We start from the raw sequence: 25313 nt of genomic DNA, 5'->3' as shown, positions 1-25313 counted from the left end.
TGTGATTCCTAGTCATCTGTACAGGCTCCGTTTTTTCTGACACTGTGTGTGTATGCATGTGTAGTCCATTACCAAAGCAGCACATTTGAACTGTTTGAAGAGTTTGTATATTTGTTTGAAGTATGCTATCAAATTAGCACAAGCCTCTTTATTTTACAGTTGGTGGTTTCTTTTCCTACCCCCCTTCCCAAAAGAAAAAGGACAGTAGAACTAGTTCATTGTAAAGCCAGTTTTAAAGTAAACCTGATAGATTTTTCTTAATAAGCTCATTGCTACACTGTAAATAGCATGGAGCATACAAAAAACCTGAGCCTCAGTTATTGTAGCAAAAGAAACAACATATCAGGTTAGCAATCTTGGCAAGGAGGCTATGTCTCATTTAATGGAACATATTTGTAGGTCATACTTATAAAAGACAAGTCCACTTTGTTCGAACCATCCAGCCCATAGACTTTGTATTAATGAAGTAAGATCATTCTTTTAAGACAGCCTTTTAAAAGGCATCTTTAAAATGTATTTTTTAAACTTATTTATATAACGATATGTCTAAGCTTTTCAAGTTATAAACTTAAAATAAACTCTCTCAGTTCCTTTCTGGTGTAGATGTGTACTATGAATAATCCCATTGTGAAGGTGAGGAAACAGATAGATTAAGTGATTTGACTAAACTGGATGACAAATTTGCAAGAGTCCTGAGATTAATTATTGGGAATTTATGGCTTCCAGAGTCTTGCTGAAATTGCTATGCTTTTTCTTTTATGTGATTTCTATTTTCCTTCTCTTTTGAACAACACCAATTTGTGCATGCCAAAAACCACACAGGTGATTTACATGCTTAAGAAAATAGATGATACCAGAAATGTTTGTATATTTTTCTTTTAATTTCTGAAAGAAAGTCAATATAAGACCACCTTTATTATATAAATGTGGTGGTGTTTTTTCCCCCTAAGGAAGCAGAGCAATATTGCATTATCTTCTGTCAAATAGGTGATGTTTCATAGAAGACTTTGATTTGTGGTTATTATTATTTTTGTTTTTATTTTCTAGGATGTGTCACATTTCTTGTGTCTAATCCTATTTTTAGAAAATAAAATCACAATAACACAAGGCTTATTTTTTACCTTTTCCTTCACACTTTGTCTACTTGTTACTATGTATTCAACACTTGAAATCATTAATTTTGTGACCACATGATAAGTTAAGATTTGACAGTTGTACAGAAATGAGCATATTTTTCTACCCCCATGTTGATTATTCTACAAATAAATGCTAGATTGTGTGTAAAAAAAAAAAAAAAAAAAAGGTGCAGAAAACCATAAAAAAACAGTGTTGTCACTATTGGTTTTCAGAGGACAGCACCCCACCCTTCATTTCCATATTCGAACACGGTGCTGAGGTGTATGAGTTGTCATGCTTCAGGAGAAAATTTAAGTCAAACACACTATTCTTCTTTGATATTTTGTATTTGTAGAAAGCATCTAAACATAATTAGCAAATATGCCAAATATCACAATAATTTATTTGTATGTAACATACCATTAAACCTGCTTCACCTTTCAAGGTTAATAAAATTGTCAGTGTTGGAAGTCTCACTGAAACACTCTTTTCATGGGCTAACACAGACATGGCTACATGGCTTGCACTGTAGAGCTGATAGCCCCACCCATCAGGGTGCTCAGTTGCACCCTATGCCAGACTCAACCTATCTCCCCAGGTAAACAGCATAATTCTTGGGATCACATTGTTGATAAATATATTGCTAAGAACCAGATCTGTTGGGATAAAAATGGCAGCCTGAGTTCAGGGAAGTAACACAGCCACTCATTCTCCTTCTCTTAAGCCCCAGGCAGATGGACTGGGAAGTGAAAGTTGCAGGAAATCTAATTTATATGTGGGGCTTGTACTAACCTGTTTTGTTTGTTTGCTGCTGCACTGGTAGTGATTTGGCCCCCTAGCTTGCAAAACTGTATCTGGGTGATTCCTTCAAGTGCCACTGAAATGTAATTGGAAGGGTATAATAAAATTGTTTTAAACTGAAATCCAAGTAAACAGCTTTAACAAATGTTGGTTGCCAGCCGCCATTTGGGCTTCAATTTTTTGACTTTCAATAATATTCTGAATGACCTGATATAAAAAATAGCCATGAAGCCACAGACAAAAATGTAATGGCCAACCCCAAAAAGTAAGTGCTTTCCCCCCAGGAATAATTTATTTATAAGATATTTAGATTTCAGTTCATCTGAAGCTTAAATCTTTGCTAAGTGTTGTTGTATAGTTTCTCCTTATTTTTAAGGGGTCAGACCAAATAGTTTGTTAGTTTTCCTCTTCCCATTTACTGACTAAGGAACTGCTGCTTGGATACCTATTATTTCCAGTTTCTCCTGGTTTTACTTTTTGCTGTTGGTACAGGGCTTTCCTCTGCCTCCAGTTCATTTGGGATATCTTCTGTAACTTGCCAGATAGTGAATACAACTTCAGAATCAATTTCCCCTGTAGCCTACTTTATATACCATATGCCATGTAGAACTTCTCTCTCATCCTTACTTGGTTAGCACTTTCATAATACAGAAGATTCTTCTATCATGTTTGTTATTTACATACTTTCCAGTAGGACAAGAATGGTGGCTGCTTATTCATTTAAATATTATCCAGTTATGCACATATCAGTTGAGTGTACTTAGGCTTCTTGTGTAAGCTTGAGATAGAAAGATGGCTAAGGACTGGTTAATAGAATAACGCACAAATTGAACAGTGTGCAGAAGGAGATTTCTACTTAGTTTATCATAATGCTTTGGATTGCAAAACATTTGTAATCCGGAGAATAACTACAAATAACTTTATGCTGTTTTAAATTAATAAGCACATTTAACTTTTTTGATGTGTACTTAAATTTTTTTGTGTCATTAACCTCTGTGTCTGCCGTATCGAATCATTCATTTAGCACCATGCCTAACAGGGAAAGAGCTGTTTTGTTACATGAGAGATTTTTGTTTCTCCATTATGCACATGGTTAAATGCAAGGGTGTCATGGAGTGCAAGATATGGCTGAACAGCAATTGCCAGAATTTTCGATCTATCCCCCAGTGAGTCTTTAAGAGCTGATAAAAAAAAACAAAACAAATCCCCAACTGTGTGGAACAATTTGTGCAGTGCCACATTACAATCAAGTATTAAACTCTACATTTCCTGGTTTGTCTTATTCCTCCCCTCTCCCCTTCCATTTATTAGTGTAATCCACAAATTTACATAATTTTGTTGGTGGGGAGGCTATGTACTATATTAACTCTAGTACTATATTAACATTTCTGTAATGGATGCGTCAAACTGTCTTATAGAGCAGTCATTGCAAACATGGTACTTGTGATAAGAGAATGAATCCAGACAAAAGCACTCCACATATTTATATTATACAATAATATTTCATTGCTGACATAAATTATTATTGGCTATTGTTTTAGCCATAATAGTGTCTTTGGATTGATCCACAGACCACAAACTAGATGTATGTTCTTACTGTTTTTACTTATATTCACGGTAATCTTCTATTCAAGATGATCACCCCAGTATTTAGATTCTATATATGTAAAATGTATAAATTTGTTATAATTTTCCAGGTATAGCATCCAATTATTGGAGACTTGCCTTGGTTGTCTCCCTCCCATTGCTACAGCAAGAAAAATAAATCTGTGGGGGAGAGGATCAGGTAACCCCTTTGTTCTGCTTCCCCTCAGCTTTTTCCTCTGGCAGCCCTTTTCTCCTCTCATTTCTGCCAGGCCCTGCTTTCCCTGAACACATAGAAGTGAGGAGCAAATTCAGAAACAATAACCTTGGATGTAGCAATTTGCATACAGTACCCGTAAGCTTAGTTAATCCAGAATTGATGTATATTACTTTTTTATTTTTAAACTGCTGCACGTTTTAGCACAGGCACTCCATAAGCACGTTTTGAGCAGTACTGTTTGCATGTAGTATAAACTGTGCATGATATTAGTCCAAAGCCAAAGGCTTATGATTTACCACGTAGTTCATTGGGCTGGGCCCCAGCAGAGTCAACAACATTTCAAGCCATGGTGATCCCACAGCTCAGCACTGCTCAGTATGTGTGTATACTCTAGATACCCCTTCCCCTCCCCCCCCGCCCCCCCCCCCCGGCAAGGATCCATATGCTAATTAACCCCCATTCATGACTGAAACTGGGTGTTCTTGTCACTTGTCCTGGGATGCTCCAAAATTTTATATGCAGATGAGACACAGGGCAACCTGGTCCAACTTCACTTCATATAGGGCAGGGCCACACTAATCATACGTGCCAGGCTGAGAGATGGGCGATGGAGGGATTGTGAGTAAACTGTTTGGAGCCCTGTTTGGTGATGTTTCCCAGGCATTTAAAGAACCAGAAATCACTGGAAATGGGAAAGAACGGCGCAACTCAACTGTGGGAGTGAAGAGGAGGTTGAAATGTATGCAGTGTAGTGGCTCACTGTGACTTGAAAAAGAGTCAGAGGTGAGGGGGACTGCACTTAGTGGGCAGTGCTATATGTTTTATTTGTATGGGCTGCACTAGTCTGTCCTTGTGATAGGTTCTTACCTACCTAGCTTGCTTCTGCGGCCATATGGCTGAGGGCGGGTGAAACCTGAGGGCATCTGAACCTCAAACCTTCGGGCTTTGGTCTGCACATAGTATCCCCTACCAAAAGACTTTGGAAATATCTGAAGCCCCTGGTAGGGGTGGAGGATGTTTGCTGGTTGTAGAGCCACATATGGTTCTGGACCAACTCATGGATTTGGGCTTGATTTGGCTGATTTGGCTTGGAACATGAAAAAAATCTTTAAAAAACCGAGAAAAGAAAAGATATGTTACCATTCTTACCAACATTTTTGGCACTTGGGGAGGATGTCAAAGCTCGCTCCGGTCTCTCCTGAGTTCTGACCTGGTATTGCAGTATCTCCAAGCCCAGAGCTTGTTCCCGCCTTGGGGAACAACTACCTGTTGTTTTTTCATAGATTTCATAGACATTAGGGCTGGAAGGGACCCTGGAAGATCATTGAGTCCAGCCTCCTTCCCCAGGGGCAGGAAGTCAGCTGGGGTTATAGGTCGCCATCAGATCACCCCTGAGCCTGTGCTTTTCCAGGCTGAAGAGTCCCATAGCTCTCATCTTACCAACATCTTACAAACCAAGGCTGCAGGTATTTTTGGCACTTTGCCCAAAAACATTGCCAACCCCTGGTTTAGAGCCAGATGGAGAGTGGACAAAGGTGGAGAAGCACAGAAGAAAGAGAATGAAGATGGGAGGAACAGTGGAAGTAGAAATGAAGACAGAGGCAGCGGCAAAGAAGGCCAGAGGGAAGACAAGAGCAGAGAACAGGATATAGAGTGGGAATGGCAGGAGAAGGTACTTCAGATGAGAGGCAGAAAGCAGCAGGAGCACAACAGAATGCCAGCCCTCTGGGGGTGGCACAGCAGGAAGACATGGAAAATGCATCAATAAATGTCAGGGAGGATCAGAGACTGCAGATAAAAGCAATATTAACTGGTGGCAGATTGCAGACAGGATCAATGATGAACAGGTACGAGTTCATAGAAAAGATACTGTTTGAGCTATTGGAAGTACAGGTGGAACATCTCAGCAGCCTGATTGCTTTCCAAAACAGAAAGACTTGGGAGTTTACATAATGGAACAGTGAAGGGTATGAACATTTTTGGAAGAAACATGCAGAGGAATGTAGGAGGGAGGAATTAAGAGGGATAAAGTTTATAGCATGAAAAAAGTCAAAGAAACAAGTGTAAGACTGTATAAGGCTTTATTAGAGGCAGAAGACATAGAAGGGTGGATGGAATTGCATGTACAAAGACTAACGTGTAGAGAAGGTGCAGGACAAATGGGGTATTTGGACAGGGTCATAGAGGGCACAAGTTATGTTGAGACCAAACAAGTAGAGCTGAGGTGGGGTGCAGCACCTCCTATCTGTGATTCAGCTAGGGTCCCACCAGGGTTTTTTAATATACCGTAGGCAACCAGAGCAACACAGCCATTGTGGCTCGCACTGCCCCCCTCGGTATTACAGATGTGAAGGGAAAGGGCATAGAATTGCAGAGTGTCAGGAGTCCCTAAAATGCACTAGCTGGGGGTGGGAAGGGAAATCTATTCTTCAGGTGTCCCCAAGGCTATACAGGCCCCCTGAGGAATCAAAAAGAGACAGTGGGGTGGGGAGGGGAGGTAAAAGGAGGGTGAGAGTAAAGTAGAAATGGACGAGAGCCTGCAAGAGGAAAGGAGAAAGGGGAAGTGGCAGAGAGCCCAAACATGGAGTGTAGGGGGAGTTTGTACACATGTACATGCCTGGCACCATGGTGCATGCATTTGTATTCACAGCAAAATGCACATCAGCCCTGAGAAAGTGGTGGTGGTGTGCTTTTGAACTAAAACACATTGAAGGTGTTTTAATTCAAAAGTACACGACTGCCATTTTCTGTACGTTGACACAGATTTCACCATTTATACAAATGCATGCGACATAGCACCGGCTGCGTCAGCTCATGTGCTCCACAGACTTGATTAATTGAGTCTGCTTCAATGCACTGGATTTCTAGTGCACTGAAGCAGACAAAGGTATGTGTATAAATGTCCTGGGATGCTGTGGGGAAGAGATTATAAGTGCTTTGAGAAAAGGTGGAGAGGGGGACCATCTTAGTGGTCAGGGACAAATGAAAACAAAGAGACAGGAGTGGCAATACCATTCAAGAATCCAGAGGTAAAAGCAAAGCAGGTTCAAGACATCACCAGTGGCAGGTTGCTGTGAGTGGTACTATCAGTCAGGGGAGCAGAATTATGAGTTTTCAATGTACAGGCACCACCGGAGCAGGGGGGGAGGAAGGCTCTGCTTAGAGAGTGGATGGAGAGAGACCTCACATAATAGCAGGGAACTTCACTTACATAATAGAAGTGGGTGACAGAATGAGGAGGCAGAACTTCAGGCAGTTCATCCAGATTGTTATCAAATATAATAATAGAAGAGTCACTAAGAGATGTGTGGGCAGGGGAGAAAGTTTTCACTAGAACTGACCCTAGTGGAAAAAAACGATCAAGAATTGATTTTGTGTTTGTATCAAAGGAAATAGAGATAAGGAAGAAAGAAACTGTAATTGTGGCATTTAGTGATCGCCAAATGCTGAAGGCAGAACTGAGTCTTGGTAAGTGCCCTGTAAAAGGAAGAAGAGTGTGGAAGTTTAAAAGTGTGACTACTACAAGATGAGGAGATATGTCAAGCATACATGAGACAGTATGAGAGGTGGAGAACACTCAAGAAATATTTTAAGAGTACGAGAGAATACTGGATGATGGTGAAGAAGATAGGACAATTCTTCCAGAAGGAGGATCGAAGAACTGTGGGTAAAACAACGAAAGAGCTGAGACAGCTGCAGAGAAAGATTCAGGACCTGTTAAAGGAAGCTGCAGAAGGAAGATGGGTGTGAGAAGAAATGAAGGAAACAAGGCATTAGATAGAAAACTGGTTTAAAAGAAAGATGAGACAGAATCTTTTTTAGCAGAAGCACCCTGGGTGGGAGAAAACGGAGAGTGGTCCCAGTGCTTTTCAGCTAAAGTGACCACAGCAAAAGGAGAGCAGAGAACAGTGCAGGAAGAAGGTGGTACTGGGGTGGAAAAGCAGGAGGAGGTATTTGAGGCAACGAGAAGATTTTATGAAGAGCTATATCAGAAGTAGGAAATAGACAGGAAGAAGATGAAGGTTTGCTGGAAGAGATCAAAGAGAAAGTAGAGGAGGGGGAAACAAAGCAGGAGGAAGAAAAGATAAGCCTAAATGAGGTGGAGGAAGGCTTAAAAACTTTTAAAAGAGGGAAATCACCAGCAGATGGGCTACCTATGGAATTTTATGAGAGGTTTTTGAAATGGGTAGGGAGGGATTTAGTGGAAGTTTTTGAGGAAATAGAGGAAACAGGAAAGGCAGGGAAAGATTTTACAAGAGGCATTGTGATCTTATTCTTCAAGACAGAGGAGGAGGAAGTCCTGAAAAACTGGAGACTGATAACACTCCTTAATATGGACAGTAAGTAAATGACCAAGACATTGACTTTGAGGATGAAGAAAAACCTCCAGAAAATAATACGTGATGACTAAGTGTGTGCAGTACCAGTTAGAAGGATCTCTGAAATGATCAGAGTGATCAGGGTCACAATTTGTGGAGGAGGTGAGCAGCCCACCGTGGCAAAAGAACAAGTTAGGGACTATTTAGAAAAGCTAAGTGTGTACAAATCCATGGGACTGGACAGGATGCACCCAAGGGTGCTGAGGGAGTTGGCTGATATGATTGCAGAGCTGCTGGCTCTTATCTTTGGAGTCTCACGGCAATTGGGAAAGGTCCTGGACAATTGGAAACAGCCATTAGGAAAGGGAAAAAAGGAGGATCCAGGGAACTGCAGACAGTTTCGCCTCACCTCAGTCCATGAACAGCGTGTACCTTTAGCAGCTGGGGGGGTACGGCTGCACTGGCATTGGTGGGAGTGTTGTGGCGGTGAGCAGGGACCTCCCACAGACGCTGCCGGTGTTATCATCAGTGGGCGCTGACCATGGGTCGGCAACCACCTACAGGCGCCACTGGCAGCGTTGCCAGCAGCCAGGGGCAATCATACACTGCTGTAGTCACCAGCGGCGATGCCGGTGCTGGGGTGGTGAGCGGCGACTGCCTGCAGTGGCGGTGCCTTTTTGAGGGTGTGCACCACCACCTGCAGGGGGTGCACATGCACCCCCTATGTGTCACCCCTGCCTCAGTCCCTGGAAAAATCATGGAACAGGTCCTCTAGGAATTAATTTCTAAGCACTTGAAGAAGGTGGTGATTAAGAACAATCGGCATGGATTCACCAAAGGCAGGTTATGCCTGACCAACCTAATTGCTTTCTATGGCACAATAACTGGCTTGCAGGGAGACCAGTGGATGTGACATAACTTTACTTTAGCAAGGCTTTTGCTGCAGTCTTCCACAAACATTCTTGCAAGCAAACTAAGGAAGTACACGTTGGATGAATGTACTGTAAGGTGGATAGAAAACTGGCTGGATCATCGGGCTCAATGTCAATGGCTCAATGTCTAGTTGACAGCCAGTATCAAGTGGAATGCCCTGTAGGTTGGTCCTGGGGCCAGTTTTGTTCAATATCTTCATTAATGACCTGGAAGATGGGATAGAATACACCCTCAGCAAGTTTGCAGATGACACCTAGCTGGGAGGAATAGTAGATATGCTGGAGAGTAGGGCTAGGATTCAGAGAGACCTCAACAAATTGGAGGATTAAACCAAAAGAAATCTCATGAGGTTCAATAAGGACAAATGAAAGGTCCTGCACTTAGCACGTGGGATTATTCCATCCTAGTACAGTCTGGGGATCGATTGGCTAAACACCAGTTCTGCAGAAAATGGCTTGGGGGTTACGGTAGACAATATGCTGAATATGAGACAATAGTGTGCCCTTGTGAAGAGAAAGCTGCTAGCATGCTGGGCTGCATTGGTCGAAGCGGTGCCAGCAGATCAAGGGAAATTATTATTTCCTTCTATTCGGTACTCGTGAGGCTGCATCTAGAGTACTGTGTCCAGTTTTGGGCTCCCCGCTACAGAAAGGATGTGAACGAAATGGAGAGAGTCCAGCAGAGGGCAATGAAAATGGTTAGAGGGCTAGGGCACATGACTTATGAGGAAAGGTTGAGGGAACTGGACTTATTTAGAGAAAAGAAGACTGAGATGGGATTTAATAAGGGCCTTCCACTACCTGAAGGTTGGTTCCAAAGAGGATTCCAAAGAGTGAGAGCTGGACTGCTCTCACTGATGGCAGATAACAGAACAAGGAGCAATCATCTCAAGTTGCAGCAAAGGAAGTTTAGGTTAGATACTAGGAAAAACTTTCTCAGTAGGAGGATGGTGAAACACTAGAATGGTTTACCTAGAGAGGTGGTGGAATCTCCATTCTTGGAGGTTTTTAAGGCCTGGCTTGACAAAGCCCAGGCTGGGATGATCTAGTTGGGGATGGTCCTATTTTTAGTTGAATAGATGACCTCCTAAGGTTTCTTCCAACCCTTATTTTCTGTGATGAGAAATGCACTGTCCCACATCCAAGAGAGTAAATTTATCCTCTGCAAATCAAGAGGAGACTGGACAGTCATTTTGCTGTCACTTTTCCTGCCTGGTGCAGGGGCCTGGACTCGATGATCTTCTGAGGTCCCTTCTAGCCTTACAATCTATGAAATAGGAAACCTAGGTTACAGCAAACCTAGATTTAGAAAAAGCATATGACAGAATGGATCATGATTAGATATTCAGTGTGCTAGGAACAATGGGGTTCCCAGAGATATTTATATGTTTGAAAAGGTTATTGTAAACAGAAGCAGAGAGTCAAGTCCAAATTAATGGGCATGTAAGTGGGTCCTTGAAAATCCGTGCAGGGGTGAGACAAGTGTGCCCCTTGCTGCCGCTACTGTTTGTATGTGGCATGGAACCATTGGCACAAAGAATAACAAAAGACAAAGTCATAAGCAGAGTAAAGATACTGGGAGGGAGAGATGTAAAATGTGCATTATACATGGATGATAGAAATGTTAGGGAAATGCTTTCAGTGGAAAGGGTGCTACAGCATACATCGGAGTGTGGAGAAGCAGCAGGACTAAACTAAATAGATTGAAAAGCACCATAATGGGAGTGGGGAACTGGAGGGACTTGGGGAAGTTGGGCCTTCAAATGAGAGAGAGAGAAATCAGAGTGCTAGGGATTTTGGTGGACCCCAAGGGAAAAAGTAATACACCATGGGAAAAGGTGATGGCAAGGTTATGGCAAATACTTTGGTTGTGGTCCAGAAAAGTGGTGGCAGTTAAGGCTGTGCTACTGCCAATTATTCTATATATGGGAATTTTTCCCACCACTGTGGCGGCAGATAGCAAAAGTACAGAGGGACATATGAGTGTTCTTTTGGAATGACAAAAGAGAAAGGTAGGCTAGAGTTAAACTGTAGAAAGTAAGAGAGATGGTGGGGGCTGCCAGACTTGGGATTGTTTATTTACGCAACATATGTAGGCGCAGTATGCAAAGCAGTAATATAGGCAGAGAGTAAAACCCATATCACCCAATTTCACGCAGCTGCAATTTTGAGGAAATGAGGAGTATATCAGATCTCTTTGAAGAGTCCATGGGCCTGGCAACTCCCAATTCATTACACCAGGGTGTAATGTTTCATGCAGAGGTATAACATATGGAGGGTAGGGTTGGAGGTCTTGAAGGATTATAAGAAATTGATGAAAATGGTCAGGGAGAAAGCTAGGATGGTGCTGGTGGGAAACTTCCATAAAGGCATGTGAAGAAGGTGTGGGGAACAGTAGTTGGTAAACAACTAAATGTGATATGCTGACCTAGTGGGAATGGTTGTAAGAAATATCTTGCTGGTGAGAGAGATGCAACAGAGATGGAGCTTCATGAGCTCATCAAGGTGCCCAAGGGAAAGGGGTAGGGAAGAAGAAACAGTAGAATGTGTTTTGGGAGTGTACATATGCAAAGGGAGTGTGGGAAAGGATCCATTGCTTTCTGAGTGTCACCAAAATAAACCTGTTAATTGGGATGGTACTGTATGGACTCATACCAAAGGAAATGAAGGAAACATTATTAAGGACTTTATTAGCATGTGTTAAAACTGTGTTTTGGAAAGTAAGAAACCTGGGTTTTTAAGGGGTTGGCTTTCACTGAAATAGTGTCTGAAGCTGAAGTGTATGAACTGAAACACTACATTGATCAGGACAAGGAAGAGATCAAAGAAGAGGCAGAGAAGTGCAGGAAAAAGGATAGGACATGCTTTTTTCACTGAACCAACACAGAGGACTGATGGAAGGGGTGGAGAGTTTCAGGTGGTTACTGAGGTGATTGTTTTTCATGGATTTCTGTATGAAGAAAAATAATTCTGTAAGGGTTTTTGTGAGAAGCCAATGTATGTTGTTTAAGGGCTTAATATTAATATATATAGTTGTATGTTTTTGAATGTGTAATTGTTTTTGTGATATGAAGTTTTGGTAAAATAAGGATGCTCAATATGTGAAGCTTTGTAAGTGCAGAGCGATATGTGTGTTTTTAATAACCTTTGTTTTTTTAAAAAAAAGGGGGAGGGAGGGTTCCCATCAGCATGTTTACCCAACATGGGCCATGTGTTTTGTAATTGTTTTCAGTGTTTGCAGCATTTAACCAACTTCATGGTTGGTTTCCACTGCTGAGCACATGCTGCTTTTGGCAGTAGTTTAATGACAGGCAGTGTATTTAGTGAGTTTTCCTTGTATGCAAGTGTAAGATGAGAGGCTTTTTTCCACATGCCATTTGAGGGGAAAACCATCTTGTACTTGAGTAAATATGGTATCTTTCCTACAGTGCTCAGTCTGATTGGCTTATTCTGACCACATGCTGCACAAAATATGGCCACACGAAAAGGGGTCACTGCCCAGTTTTCATTGATTAGCTCTGTGATTACAGCATTTCCCTAGATAGGGGAGACCTAGGTTTAGTTCCCCTGCTCTGCAGGAGAGAATTTCATCCAGCTTTTCCTATCTCACATCAGACATCAAGTGATGTGTGCTCTTGAAATCTTTCCCACTGGAGTTGCTCCAATTTGCAGGTAGGAAGTAAATATTCACTGGGGTGGAGAGAGAAAAAGAGTCCAGGACTTCATAGCCCAGAGAGTACAATACTCAGTTGGGAAAGAAGGACTGGAATACACCTTCTTTCCAAAGTGAAGTTTGTAATCTCTTGGCTATAGTCATGCATTCTTATGCTGTCCCTGGGCCAGTGGCTAATTCCACAAAGGCAATAGCATAACTAAGGTGGGGTGACCAGGGCAGCCCCAGACTGAAGAAATCCCCCGCTGTCTGTCCCTGTCTTGGGTCATTCCAGTTGTGCCCCTTTTTCTTTTACTTGCTTGCTATTTGGTTCAGGTTGGCTGACCAGGTGACATAGCCATATAAATTCCTGATAGGAGAGGGGAGTACTCGCTCTTTCTCTGGCAGCATTTTGGAAAAGCCACAAGCCACATGCCTCTCAATACTGCCTGGATGAATTCCTGTAAGTAAAGACTTGGAAACTAGCTATTAGGTTTGAACTAAGTATAGATAGTTGCATCTTAAAAGGGTCACCATACTCAATATCTGTAAATGCTCAACTTATTTTGGTTTGCTCAAAGTGTATTCTGACTCGTTTGTTCTACCTCCACCCCCCGTCTTTCTCCCTGATCAATAAAGGTATCGGGTTACAACATGACTGGCTATTTCACTGTGTAAGGGGCTGAGAAGAGGCGTTTTTGCTCCCGGCCCGGCCAGCAGAGCTTGGCTGTTCTAGATCCATAGATTCTAGGGTTGGAAGGGACCTCAGTGGGCCATCTAGTCTGACCCCCTGCCCCTGGGAGGCAAGAAAAGGGTCACCAAACCTGGGATCATGTGATCCCAGCCAGGTGCTTGTCTAGTCTCCTCTTGAAGACCCCCAAGGATGGGGCAAGCACCACCTCCCTTGGAGCCCATTCCAGGTCCTGGCAACCCTGACCATGAAGAATTTTTTTCTAATGTCCAGTCTAAACCTACTCTCCAGTAGCTTATGGTCATTGTTCTTTGTTGTTCCTTGAACTGTGGCATCTGGAACTGGACATGGTACTCCAGCTGCGGCCTGACCAGTGTCACGTAGAGAGGGAGAATCACCTCCGTGGACCTATTTGTGAAGCACCTACAGATGCACGACAAGGTGCAATTGGCTCTGCCAACTACATCATCACATTGACAACTAATGTTCATCCTGGAGTCAACAGTGACTCCAAGATCTCTTTCAGCCTCAGTGATGCTGAGAAGGTCGCCCTCCAGCGTATAGGTATGATGGCAGTTTTTTCTCCCTAGATGCAGCACCTTGCACTTGTCCTTATTGAATTGCATCCTGTTGCTCTCTGCCCATTTCCCCAACCTGTTGAGGTTGGCCTGGATCTGGTTCCTCCTCTCTAGGGTGTTAGCTTCACCCCCATATTTTTGTGTCATTCGCGAATTTGGCCAGGGTGCTTCCCACACCGTTGTCCAGATCACTGATGAAGATGTTGAACAGCACCGGCCCCTGAACTGAGCCCTGAGGAACTCCACTGCACCCATCTTTCCAGGTTGACACTGACCCATCCACCACCACCTTCTGAGTCAGTTTGCTACCCATTCTACCATATAATCATCCAAAGCAAATCCCCTCAGTTTATTAATAAGGATGGTATGGGATACCGTGTCAAAGGCCTTCTTGAAGTCCAGATAGATAACATCCACCTTGACTCCTGCATCTAAACATTTGGTGGCCTTGTCATAAAAAGAAACTAGGTTAGTCAGGCAGCACCTGCCTACTATAAACCCATGATGGTTACCTCTCTGCATCACATTAGCCAGCATCACATCTCACAGATGTGTTCCTTGATAATTTTTTCAAGGATTTTCCCTGGGATACAGGTGAGGCTGACCGGTCTATAGTTCCCCAGATCCTCCTTCCTCCCTTTCTTGAAGATTGGGCTGACATTGGCCCTCTTCCAATCCTCTGGGACCTGACCCGAGCACCATGAGTGCTCATATATCCTTGCTAGTGGTTCAGCTATGACGCTCGCTAATGCCTTCAATACCCGTGGGTGGAGTCCCTCCACTCCCGGTGATTTGAACACATCCAGTCCCTCCAAGTGTCCTTTTACCGTGTTGTCACTGACCATTGGTTGGCCAACGTTCTCCTTGTTGATGTCTGTGATGCATATTGAGGGTTCGTCTAGATTCCCATTTAAAAAGACAAAAGCAAAAAACTCATTAAAGAGCTCTGCCTTGCCCCTGTTATCTGTCACTAAGCCCCTCTGCCTGTCCTGTAGGGGTCCTAAGCTACCCTGTACCCTCTTTTTGCTCCCAGCATACCTAAAGAAAGACTTTTTACTGTCCTTAATCCTTGCCACTAGCCTGAGTTCTAGAGCTGCCTTGGCCTTCCTGCAGGTGTGGGCCATGGAAATGTACTCCTTCTTCCACTTCCTGTATGCCCCTTTTTTGCCCTTAAGGCTATCCTTGATGACCCTGGTTAGTCAAAGGGGCTTCCTGCTATGGGATTGTCTTGCTCTGAGCCCAAAGAATAGTATCTTTGAGGAATGACCACCCCTTCTGAACCCCCAAAGCATCTAGGCTCTTGGTTCCTAGTACCCTGCTAGCCAATCCCCTGAGCCTGTTAAAGTCAGCCTTTTTAAAGTTTAGCACCTGTGTCCTGCTAGGTATAGTGCCCGCCCTTCTCTGGATAGTGAATTCTATCATTTGGTGATCGCTGTCCCCTAAGTTGCCTTGAATCTGCAGGTCCCCCACCAGGTCATCCCCTGTGGCCAACACCAAGTCAAGCAAGGCATTACTTCTGGTGGGACTCCTTACCTCCTGTGTTAGGTGGAGGTCCTGAATAAAGGTTAAGAACCTGCGTGAGCAATTAGATCTAGCTGACTGTTCCTCCCACCATATGTCTGGGTAGTTAAGTTCCCCCATGACTACCATGTCTCTAGACCACACAGCCTCTGAGTTTGTTTCCTCAGTCATACCTAAGATTACCCTGGGAGATTTGGGCTGAAAGAGGCACCCAGAAATATTGCCAGTGGGCAAAGCACCCCCAAGGCTTGCAGGGTCAGTGTACTCTGGGCTGCACAGCGCCGTAACAGAGACCAGTGCCTGGGTGGTGGCAGTGTTATTCCAGGCTTGCAAGTGTTATTCTGGAGGGGGTGGGCCAGCTGTAGGCTCCCCGGGGAGACTCCTAAAGCATACTTTTGGGCCTGGCACAGTGAGGTGGGTGGCTCTGTGTAGTAGCGCCCCCTACTGTGCTGCCACACAGACAACAACTTGTTGAGGGGGTGGAATGTGGAGGGGGGGAGGCAGAAAAATAAAGGCTATTGCTACAACCTCACAGCCATGCTACTGGCATGGCAGCAGCTGGAAATTGCCACTGTCTCTGTATGTCACTGCTGCTCTGGACGCTCAACTGCCTTGTTATGCCTCTATACAAAGTAGAGAGACTTCAGCATGAGAGATCAAGAGCATGCTACCCCTGAACAAATCCTCTGTTGTGGCAGTTAAAGCATTTGCCAGAATAATCCAGTGCAAATGTTCTTGGTGTCTGATAAGATCAATTCAGGAAATAAGCAAAGCTTCAGGAGCAGCCCGTTTCAAGGTGAGTTGGCTCTTTTAACCTGGCTGTTGGGTTGCTGCTGCTTCTTGCCACCTGGCCACCAACACTTCTCCCCCTGGCCCAACTACTGTGTGGGCAAAGCTCCCGGGCACTGAAGTGCCACTGAAGCCTTGTCTTCCTGGGCCAGATAGAAAAGCTTTACAGACTGGGTATGGCTTGTGGGCCATAGGCTGAAATCCTCTGGCATAATGAGTGCTCTAGCTGCTGGGCTATTAGGTAGAAGCAAGGGCACTCTCACCTTGCCCCCCACTCATATTTTTTGAGAAAGAGCTGTTATACTATACTGAGCATTATCTAATATTTTCCATTACAAGACCCTATATTATGTAGGGTTGTGTATAACTTCATTTAACTACTCAGGTCAAAATTTTCATGCCAGGTGTCTATTTTTGGATTTTTTTAATGTGCAAGTGAAAACTGAAACTCAGTAAAATCTGAGAATGAAGTTTAGAAAAGTTTTATCTTGCCAAAGTTAAAATAATTGAAAGAAGTACTTACGGGCCCTAGTAACATCATGTTTGGGGCAAAGTTTTAAGTTTGGCAAGATGGTCAGGTGATTCTTAACAAGGGTGTTGCAGCGCATGATTCACAAGATAAACCTAGAGATTTCAAATAGGAATCCAGTGTAAAAAACATTCGGACTTTCTCTAGAATCAGAGGTGCCTTTTGTGTTGTTTCCCATATTAGGCTATGTTAATAGCCTTTGAATGATAGGAAATAATAGCTTCTCACATGCTTAGATGTATGTGATCATCTTTCACATGTTCAGTAGATTTCTTGTTTGGAAAGCTAAATTCCCTAGCCACCTTCTCTGTACATGCAGTATGCTAAATCTGAGGAGGACTTTCCATGTGATTGCTGTTCTCTGGTACCACAATCTGGTATTGCACCAGACACTGGAACGGAACTTGGAGAGAGAGGTTTTTTTTTTTGTGCATTCTCAATGGATGTGTACACACGTACTAATTTTCTGACAGTTAAGCTGGCTTAACTTTTTAAAGTCAACTGTCAGAGAGTACACACGTATGTGGAGCAGAGTCAACTTAAATGCGATGCAAAATAATACACCTCCAAGATGTATTATCTTGAGTCTTATTAGTTAAGTCAACTTAGCTCACAAGATGGCTGCAGCCATGTCAAGGAGCTGTATATGTGTACGCTCTGATGTGGCTTATTTTAAGTCAATTTAGTATGTGTGTGCACACCCATTGTTTCCTTGCCTAATGCATCAGTAACATTGAAGAGGAAGGAGATGACTACCTTAAATATAGAGATGGATAGGAGTTGAGAGAATTAGGACAAAAGGTGATTAGTAGAATTGGAAAGAGATGCTAGGATGCAATGGGGTCTGTAGTAATAGTCCTTACAGATCTTTATGCTGCACACAGTATCTTTGAGTCCCAGCATTGCTTGGCCATCTAAATTCAAGGAGTTCAATACCAGGAAGGACCATTAGATTATTTAATCTGATATCCTTTGTGTATTTCAATCCACTAAATTTCACTAGTAAATGGCTGTGAAATCCACTGCGAAAGTATGCATCTCATTCTCTAAGACTATAAGAACTGCCATTTACTGGGTCAGACCATAGGTCCATCTTGCCCAGTATCCTGATGCGGAAAGGAAGATGAAACAAGTTTATTCCATGCAGAGTATAACCACTACTACTGGCAAAATCTTCTACTATTATAATGCTGTGATCTGGCAAAAGTTTCAACTGTATTATAATGCGTCTGGGATCAGTATGGACCCACATGAAGGAATTCTTTTTTGTTTTCCTTTTTTTTAAAAACTTAGAAAATTACATGAAAAACTTATGTTAAAGGAATGCTGAAATTGCATAGTCAAACATTTAGTAGGCCTACAAGGGAACATATATAACTGCATAATTAAAATGTATCATATAATACAAAGGCACAAGGCAGCATTTCATAAATTTGAATATTTGGCTTCGCAGCCTTAAAAGATTTTTAATATAAGTTCTTGTATGGAATATATTCCTTGACCACCTGGGAAGGTGGGATTACAAGCATGATTTGGCCTTGGTGATCTTGTAATAAATGTGAAATAAAAAATGAATCTGTAGGGTTTTTTATTTGGAACAGATCTTTCTTTCTAGTGTAAAAAAGTATGCTAATAGACATAATCATCAATTCATTAACTCTTTTTAATAGCTGGCATTTGATTTAGGACTTGAATCTCTCCAGTTCTTTGCACTATGTTCAATGACTTAATGAAATGAACTCTAGATCTGACACTCCATACTAAATCTTTTAGGTTCGATTATAACACTGAATATCTAATATATTGTCTAGTAATGGCTAATAATTTCTGTTAGCTTGTTTCTGGGCTTTGTTCTTAAATTTAACTGGAAAATTGTTTCAGCTTTTGAAACTGGTCCTTTGACTAATGATTCATGCTGGGGCTGTAAGCTATATACATGTCCCTGTGCAAGGAATCGATACCTGAGCATATCAGCTTGCAGGACTGGGGCCATTGTCCATATCTAGGCCTACAGAACATGATCATTACCCTACTAAGCACAAGTACAACATAACTGAAACTTTTCATTACACAGTATTGTCACTGTGAGACAGCCAAGTTACAAGGCCAAAGGAGCCCATATTTTATATATGGGTTGGGACTGTAACTAGAATGACAGTTCCCCACACCAGGAGGGATTTAATTGGTCATAGTCATGGAATCAGAGCTGGAGGAGACCTCCAGAAGTCATTTAGTTATCTAAGGTAGGATCATCCCTGTCCAAACCATTCCATATTACCGTAATTTAAACTCTACATAATACCACCATCAACCCTGATGCAACATAAACATGACACTCTGACCTGCCACAGATAAAGCAGGGGAACCATGGCAGCCTGTGTCCTGTTTCTATAAAATGTTGTCAGAATATGCTCAAGGGCTCCCAGGTAGAGGGCTACACCCCCTGCTACAGAGGAAGGCAAAAACCCATACAGTTCATACAAATCTGAACATGGGGTAGAATTCCTTCCTGACCCCAAATATGATAATCAGTCTGACCCTGAGCAGGTGGGTAAGACCGTCTTGCCTGGAACCTCTGACTTTGCAAGAGAATCAGCACACCCTAGTTGAAGTCCCCAGCCTAGTCTGTAGCCAACATCCAGTGCCTCTGGGAATGCTTAAAAACACTCTGACACATATAGCAGAAAAATGCTTGGCAAGATACCTTTCCAGACTTTTCCCTCATTAGACTCTGACTATCCTATTGAGACCGGCATTGAGATCTGCCAGGCACAGTGCAGAACTAGGCAAGGTGGGAGAAGAAAACATCTGCTTAAACCAGGGGTGTTCAACCCCTTGTTCTTGGGCCAGATGCAGTCCATAGAGCCATTGCATCTTCCTTGTGGGACTCCCCACTGGTCAGAAAATTTGACAGTGGGGGAGCAGTGGCAATTAATACAGCCACCCTTGCCCCTGCCAAATTCCCAAACCCCAAGGTCCACATGGCTGGTTGGAACTGGGCCATGCTCCCTCCACCACCACTACCCCACCCCCCTGGACTGGGTTGGGGCTGAGCTGTGCCTCCTTACCTCCCTGGTGGGGCCATGCCACACTACCCCCCTCCCCCCATAGAACTTATTTGGGGTCAGACTGCCCCCCCCCCCATTTCCCTTTGTACAGCCGATGGTGTCCCCTGTGTCTGTTCCAGACACTGGTTTGGGACCACCAGCCACATCCAGCCCGTGGACCAACCAGGCACCACCCATCCAGCCCACCAGGAAAAAAGGTTCAGCACCAGTGGCTTAAACCAAAGGTCAGGAAATGGGGCACTGTACTTGGAGCTCCTTAGGAGGCTGTTCTGCATGTGCGGGGAAGGGGTACACTGAATATGTGGGATCTTGTGGCTGTAGCACATCTGTGAATTGCCTCCTCTGTGTCTTGTTTTGCCTCCAAATAGCTCTTGTTTCTCTCTACCCCCCCCGCCCTTTTTTTAACCTCTCTGTCAAAACACCTGGACTTTCCTATCTTTCCTTTAAGTCCTCTTCTGTTCTCCTTTTCTTCCAAAATTCTCTTGCTCCCTTTTCCTATTCTCCCAAAGCACTAGCTTCTACCTTTTCTCCAAATCTCACTCCACCCCACAAATCCCCTCACCCATCCATCCTCCACAGTCTCTGCTCACTGCCTGTCCCCACTTAACTCTTCCTTTCCAAAACTACTTCACCTTTTTCCCCCTGCCCCCAAATAACGCTGTTTGATCAGTCTCTCTCCCTAAATATTATTATTACCTAAACTGAGTGGAACTCAATGCATCTGAGTGGAAATTAATGCATCTACAAATCTTTGAAGATGAAAACCTTTACAAGCCTTGCCTGGATTTGAATGCCTGCTTCAGAGAGAATACATATGTCCTACATTATGTTTTAACCTATTAAACAATCCACTCTGAAGGAAGTTGGAAATCTTTCTCTAGACTTAATCCCTTTTTTATAGGTTTTGAGCATATCCCACCTCTTTTTGATTCTGTGTAAGGCAATAGCTTACACAGATGGAATGAACAAAAAAAATTTAGTTCCTATAATACGCTCTTTTACAAATCTGTACTGTATTTCAAATTACTGAAATAAAACACTGTATACTTTGAGTAATGTAACTAGGGCAACTTAATGACTAAGTTGTCCTAGTTAAATCTTACTCAGTAATGTCTCATAGCATGTTTGGTTTGAAACAGTTTTAAGCTGAGTCAGTGAGATATTAGTCTGATTAACGTTGGTAGGAGTAGATCTGAACTTGTTGCAAGTATTAGTCGTGTTGAACTTCTTTGTATTGATTCCATTACCAAATAATACAAAATCATTTTAATGATTAATAGTATTCTCTAGATTCTCCGCAAGAGAAGGTTGAGAGGCGACCTTGTGGCTGCCTATAAGTTCATTACGGGGGCACAGAAGGGAATTGGTGAGGGTTTACTCACCAAGGCGCCCCTGGGGGTTACAAGAAATAATGGCCACAAGCTAGCAGAGAGCAGATTTAGACTAGACATTAGGAAGAACTTCTTCACAGTTGGAGTGGCCAAAGTCTGGAATGGGCTCCCAAGGGAGGTGGTGCTCTCCCCTACCCTGGGGGTCTTCAAGAGGAGGTTAGATAGGCATCTAGCTGGGGTCATCTAGACCCAGCACTCTTTCCTGCCTATGCAGGGGGTCGGACTCGATGATCTATTGAGGTCCCTTCCGACCCTAACATCTATGAATTTATGGGAACCCAGAAGTCAAATCTGAGTCCTGATCCCGCACCTCCCTGTGAGTAATTCTTTCTTATGTTACCATGTTGATTTTGTTTGAACTGGATGAACCCAAGCACAAAAAAATTATTTTTCCTGGCATAGGAAAACTGACACTGCTTTAGAGAGATTCTGAGTTTTCTATTGCTGTGTTTTGAAGATTCATACATTTCTGTATTTTTTTTCTTTTTAAAATAATCCAGTAATTTGCTCTGACTAGAATCTGCATATAACTACTTAATGCAAAATAAGATCAGAAATTACCTTACCTCCAGATAAATTGTTATGTAAACTGTTTAATTTCTGTAGTAATTTATTATGATAAATATTTGTTGAGGTCTTTGACTTTCAAATACATATTTTTGTTTTAAAAAATTGGAGCATGTTCCATTTTAATGAAAGAACCATTCCCATAAAGATAGTAGTTTTACAATACAGATAATTTGTTAGAGAACAGTGATTTAGAAGCAGGCCATTCTAACCTTAAACGAAGCCTTTTAGAAATGATCTGAAGTTTACAAAAAACAAAAATCAATTAACATTGATTGCCCTTTTCGTTACAATGGATTCTTCCTAATATTAAGATGACAACCTCTTTCAGAGATGAGATGTGTAAAATTCTAACATCTCTATTTTTTTTAAAACTAAGCAAATAAGCAACTGTTTATAACAAATGATGCAATCTAAAGATAAATGATAAATTAATTGAAGCTATGGTTCTAATATATTGTTTTGGGGACTAAACACATTTGATTGAATTGTTTCACAACCAGCATTCCTAATTAATGTGTCTACCACGTTCATCTATTTGAGTCATTCCCAACTTCTGGCTGGCTGCCTAGAATATTGCTGCAATACGTGTTTCAATTGGTTAGTCTCTTGTTAAGCATAACTTAACGATGGAGGATTTTTTTTAATTTTAGCCTGCACAAATTTACTTTTTGTGGCACAATTTTCAGGTAAAAAGTGATGATAGACTTATACAATGTTGATTCAAATAAAATTGAAAATAAACTGATATTTTATTTGTTTTGTCAGGTCAATGATTAAAAAGTGCCTTTGTGAAGTCACTTTTGTGAAAGAAGAGTGCTACGCCTGTCTGTTTTCAAAATATTATCTCTGCCAGCTAGATGTTGCCCTGACCATATATGTGGCAGAAGGTACCTCAACTGTCTCTGTTTGCCAATTTTTGATGTGAAACTGACTTCAACATTAAAAAAGCTGAAGAAAAATTACTGCTAGGACGTGAACAGCTGACTGCATTGCTTTCCCTGTGTAATCAATACCAGCAACCAGCCTACGAAGAATTAATAATCTATTGAGGAGTGTGCCATTGCATTGAAGTAACTTTAGTTAAAACAGTTGTCAGCATACAGCCAAGAGACTTACACATTTTACAGCCAGAGATACCACTGAGCATGAATTTTTTGCAGCCAAAAATCTATACATGGGACACATTGATTGATGAGTGACTGCTTGCTGATAAATATTCTTTGCTCATTCTGCTTTGCACGTTTTGGACTCCAGTAAGCAATTTATTTCTTCATTGCCTCTAGGAGCCGTTTTGTTTTTTTCTCCCTACCCCCAACCTCTCCTTCAACAGTTATTTTTGAAATTGGAGTTTGCTTGGCATAATTGACTTAACAGTAAATTACAAAATCTAAATCAGTTTTTCATCATGGCTTTGAATGTTGCTCCTGTAAGAGATACGAAATGGCTAACGTTGGAAGTTTGCAGACAATTTCAGAGGGGAACTTGTTCACGTTCTGATGAAGAATGCAAATTTGCACATCCTCCCAAAAGTTGCCAGGTCGAAAATGGAAGAGTTATTGCTTGCTTTGATTCCTTAAAGGTAAGAAGGAAAACTGCATATGCTAAATAAAAAAAAAAAAGTAAGACTTTTTATATTGAAAACAAATCCTATTTTTATTTTATAGTGGATACATTTTAAAACATGTTATAGAAGCACTAGATATTTCAAATCTTGTCTTGCCATTTCTAACTATTCAATGCACAATTACTTGCATCTGGTTTGACAACTGTGTTCACAACCATACTTTTTTGTGAAGTATAATTGTTTCAATTCAACTAAAAATAAATGTTATAAATTTAGGTTACTGAGAGATGGATGATGAAACAAATTATGGTAAATTAATGTGAAGGATTTAATTTGATTCCACAGACTTAAAACAGATTCCATTGTGAATTGCCCTGATGCATCTTTTCTTTGTTCTGTGAATCTTGGATAAGAGCATAGCATTGCTAGTCATACATACTGCTATATTTATAGCATGTACAGCAAAGGTAGGTAAGAATAGAGAGGAGATCTTGGAAGTGGAGCCCAATCTGTTAATAAAGATTGATAGGCCCTCAAATCTTTACTCAAATTTTAATAACTGTTTTTATTTTTATAAAATATTATTACAAAAATAATTCTTCTGGATGGTGAGAAGAATATGTATAATTTGATGGGACTCTGAGTCAAAAGCTTTTAATTTTTAAGTACATAGATCTGTTTGTAGCATTGAAAATAGTGCATTTGACAAGGAAAAACAGTTTAAGTAAAATACTTGATGGGACTGATAAATATTTCAGTTTTTGACTTGTAAACTTTGCCAGTGATTTATTTACTTGCACCTTGCTTGTTTGCTTTATGTATGTTAGTTTCATAGAGCCAAATTCAATAACACCAGCAAAAACCCTCTTGAAGACAGTTATGCTGTTAATGTTACTTTGAAGACAATATTTGGATACTTTATATTGTTTTGGGGTTTGTTTTGTTTTGTACCAGTTTTGTTCAGGTAGGGTATTAAATCTTTTCTTTAAGAGCAAATTTAGAGAGAGAAGATTTCTGTGCAGGCATGTTTGGTTAGTCTTGCATTCTGTGTACCCTTTACACAGAACAGCTCCTTTGGAGTTATTACACTCTATCATGTCATTACGTGCTATTAATGACTTTAATCCTTGGATTACTGCATGATAAACTGCAGCAGCTTCTTTGGAGATGTTCTTGTGTATCAGGTCATTGGCCTCCAACACATGTTTAAAATGAGCAGTGCAGCATGTGGCATCTGCACCAAGTTGGCAGTATGTACATCTTCCAAAAAGAAAAAATTGAGTCAGGGAGATTGTTCAGACAGCCTGATATCAGCAAGTGCAGACTGTTTCTTAAATACTTAAGACTACCTATACATTTCATTTTTAAACTGAAGCTTTTACTTTTTGAGTCATGGAAAAGTATAGCCTCCCAGAACAGGGTTAAATACTTTTGCTTCTTAGCTGAAATGTACATGTTAAGAGTCAATCTGGTGGAAAAGTTTATAGTTGGGTTCCATGGCCTTGAAAATTTGGGGTTAAAAATAGAAATAGATTCATGATTATATACTTGTGATGTCTTAGTAAACATTTGTGTAATCCAGTAGAACTTTTTTTGGGTGCATAGATGTCCCAATCTACTTATTTTCTACATTTAGAACTACTATACTACTAAATGAGCACATAAAAAAGCCATCCTTTTGATATAATACATTTTTTGACAGTGCTTCTCCACTTCTGGAGAAAAAATAACCCCACAACATATTCTTGTTGTATTCTTTTCCTCATTTCCACAATTAACTTGAGTAAGTACATTTAACTTATTCTACTTACCATGGCCTAATTTGAGCAACCAACCCGAGTGAAAGACAAAGGGCTTGTCTACATTGACCTAGTATGATGTTAAACCAATGGCATCCAATCTTCCAGCTCCAGGAGCTGGATGAGTGGCCCAGAGTTGGTCTCTGGGCTGTATCCCATGTGGGATCAGTTAGTAGGTATGATCCAGCA

At 41.7% G+C, this 25313-nt stretch overlaps 1 protein-coding gene across 10 annotated transcripts in view; it reads left to right on the top strand.

The window, feature by feature from the left end:
- Window positions 1-25313, top strand: part of MBNL2 (muscleblind like splicing regulator 2) — a 184162-nt gene that overhangs the window by 42268 nt on the left and 116581 nt on the right. For all 10 annotated transcript variants that reach the window (XM_019486939.2, XM_019486936.2, XM_019486935.2 and 7 more), the window contains one exon: window positions 22527-23340. In XM_019486939.2, coding sequence (XP_019342484.1) covers window positions 23167-23340 — 174 coding nt within the window. In that variant the 5' untranslated portion in view covers window positions 22527-23166. The remainder of the gene's footprint in view (window positions 1-22526; window positions 23341-25313) is intronic.

The sequence above is a fragment of the Alligator mississippiensis genome, chromosome 1, assembly GCF_030867095.1.
Source record: "Alligator mississippiensis isolate rAllMis1 chromosome 1, rAllMis1, whole genome shotgun sequence".
Taxonomy (NCBI): Eukaryota; Metazoa; Chordata; order Crocodylia; family Alligatoridae; genus Alligator; species Alligator mississippiensis.
Note: the sequence above shows the minus strand (reverse complement) of the source record. Positions and strands in the feature narration are given on the sequence as shown.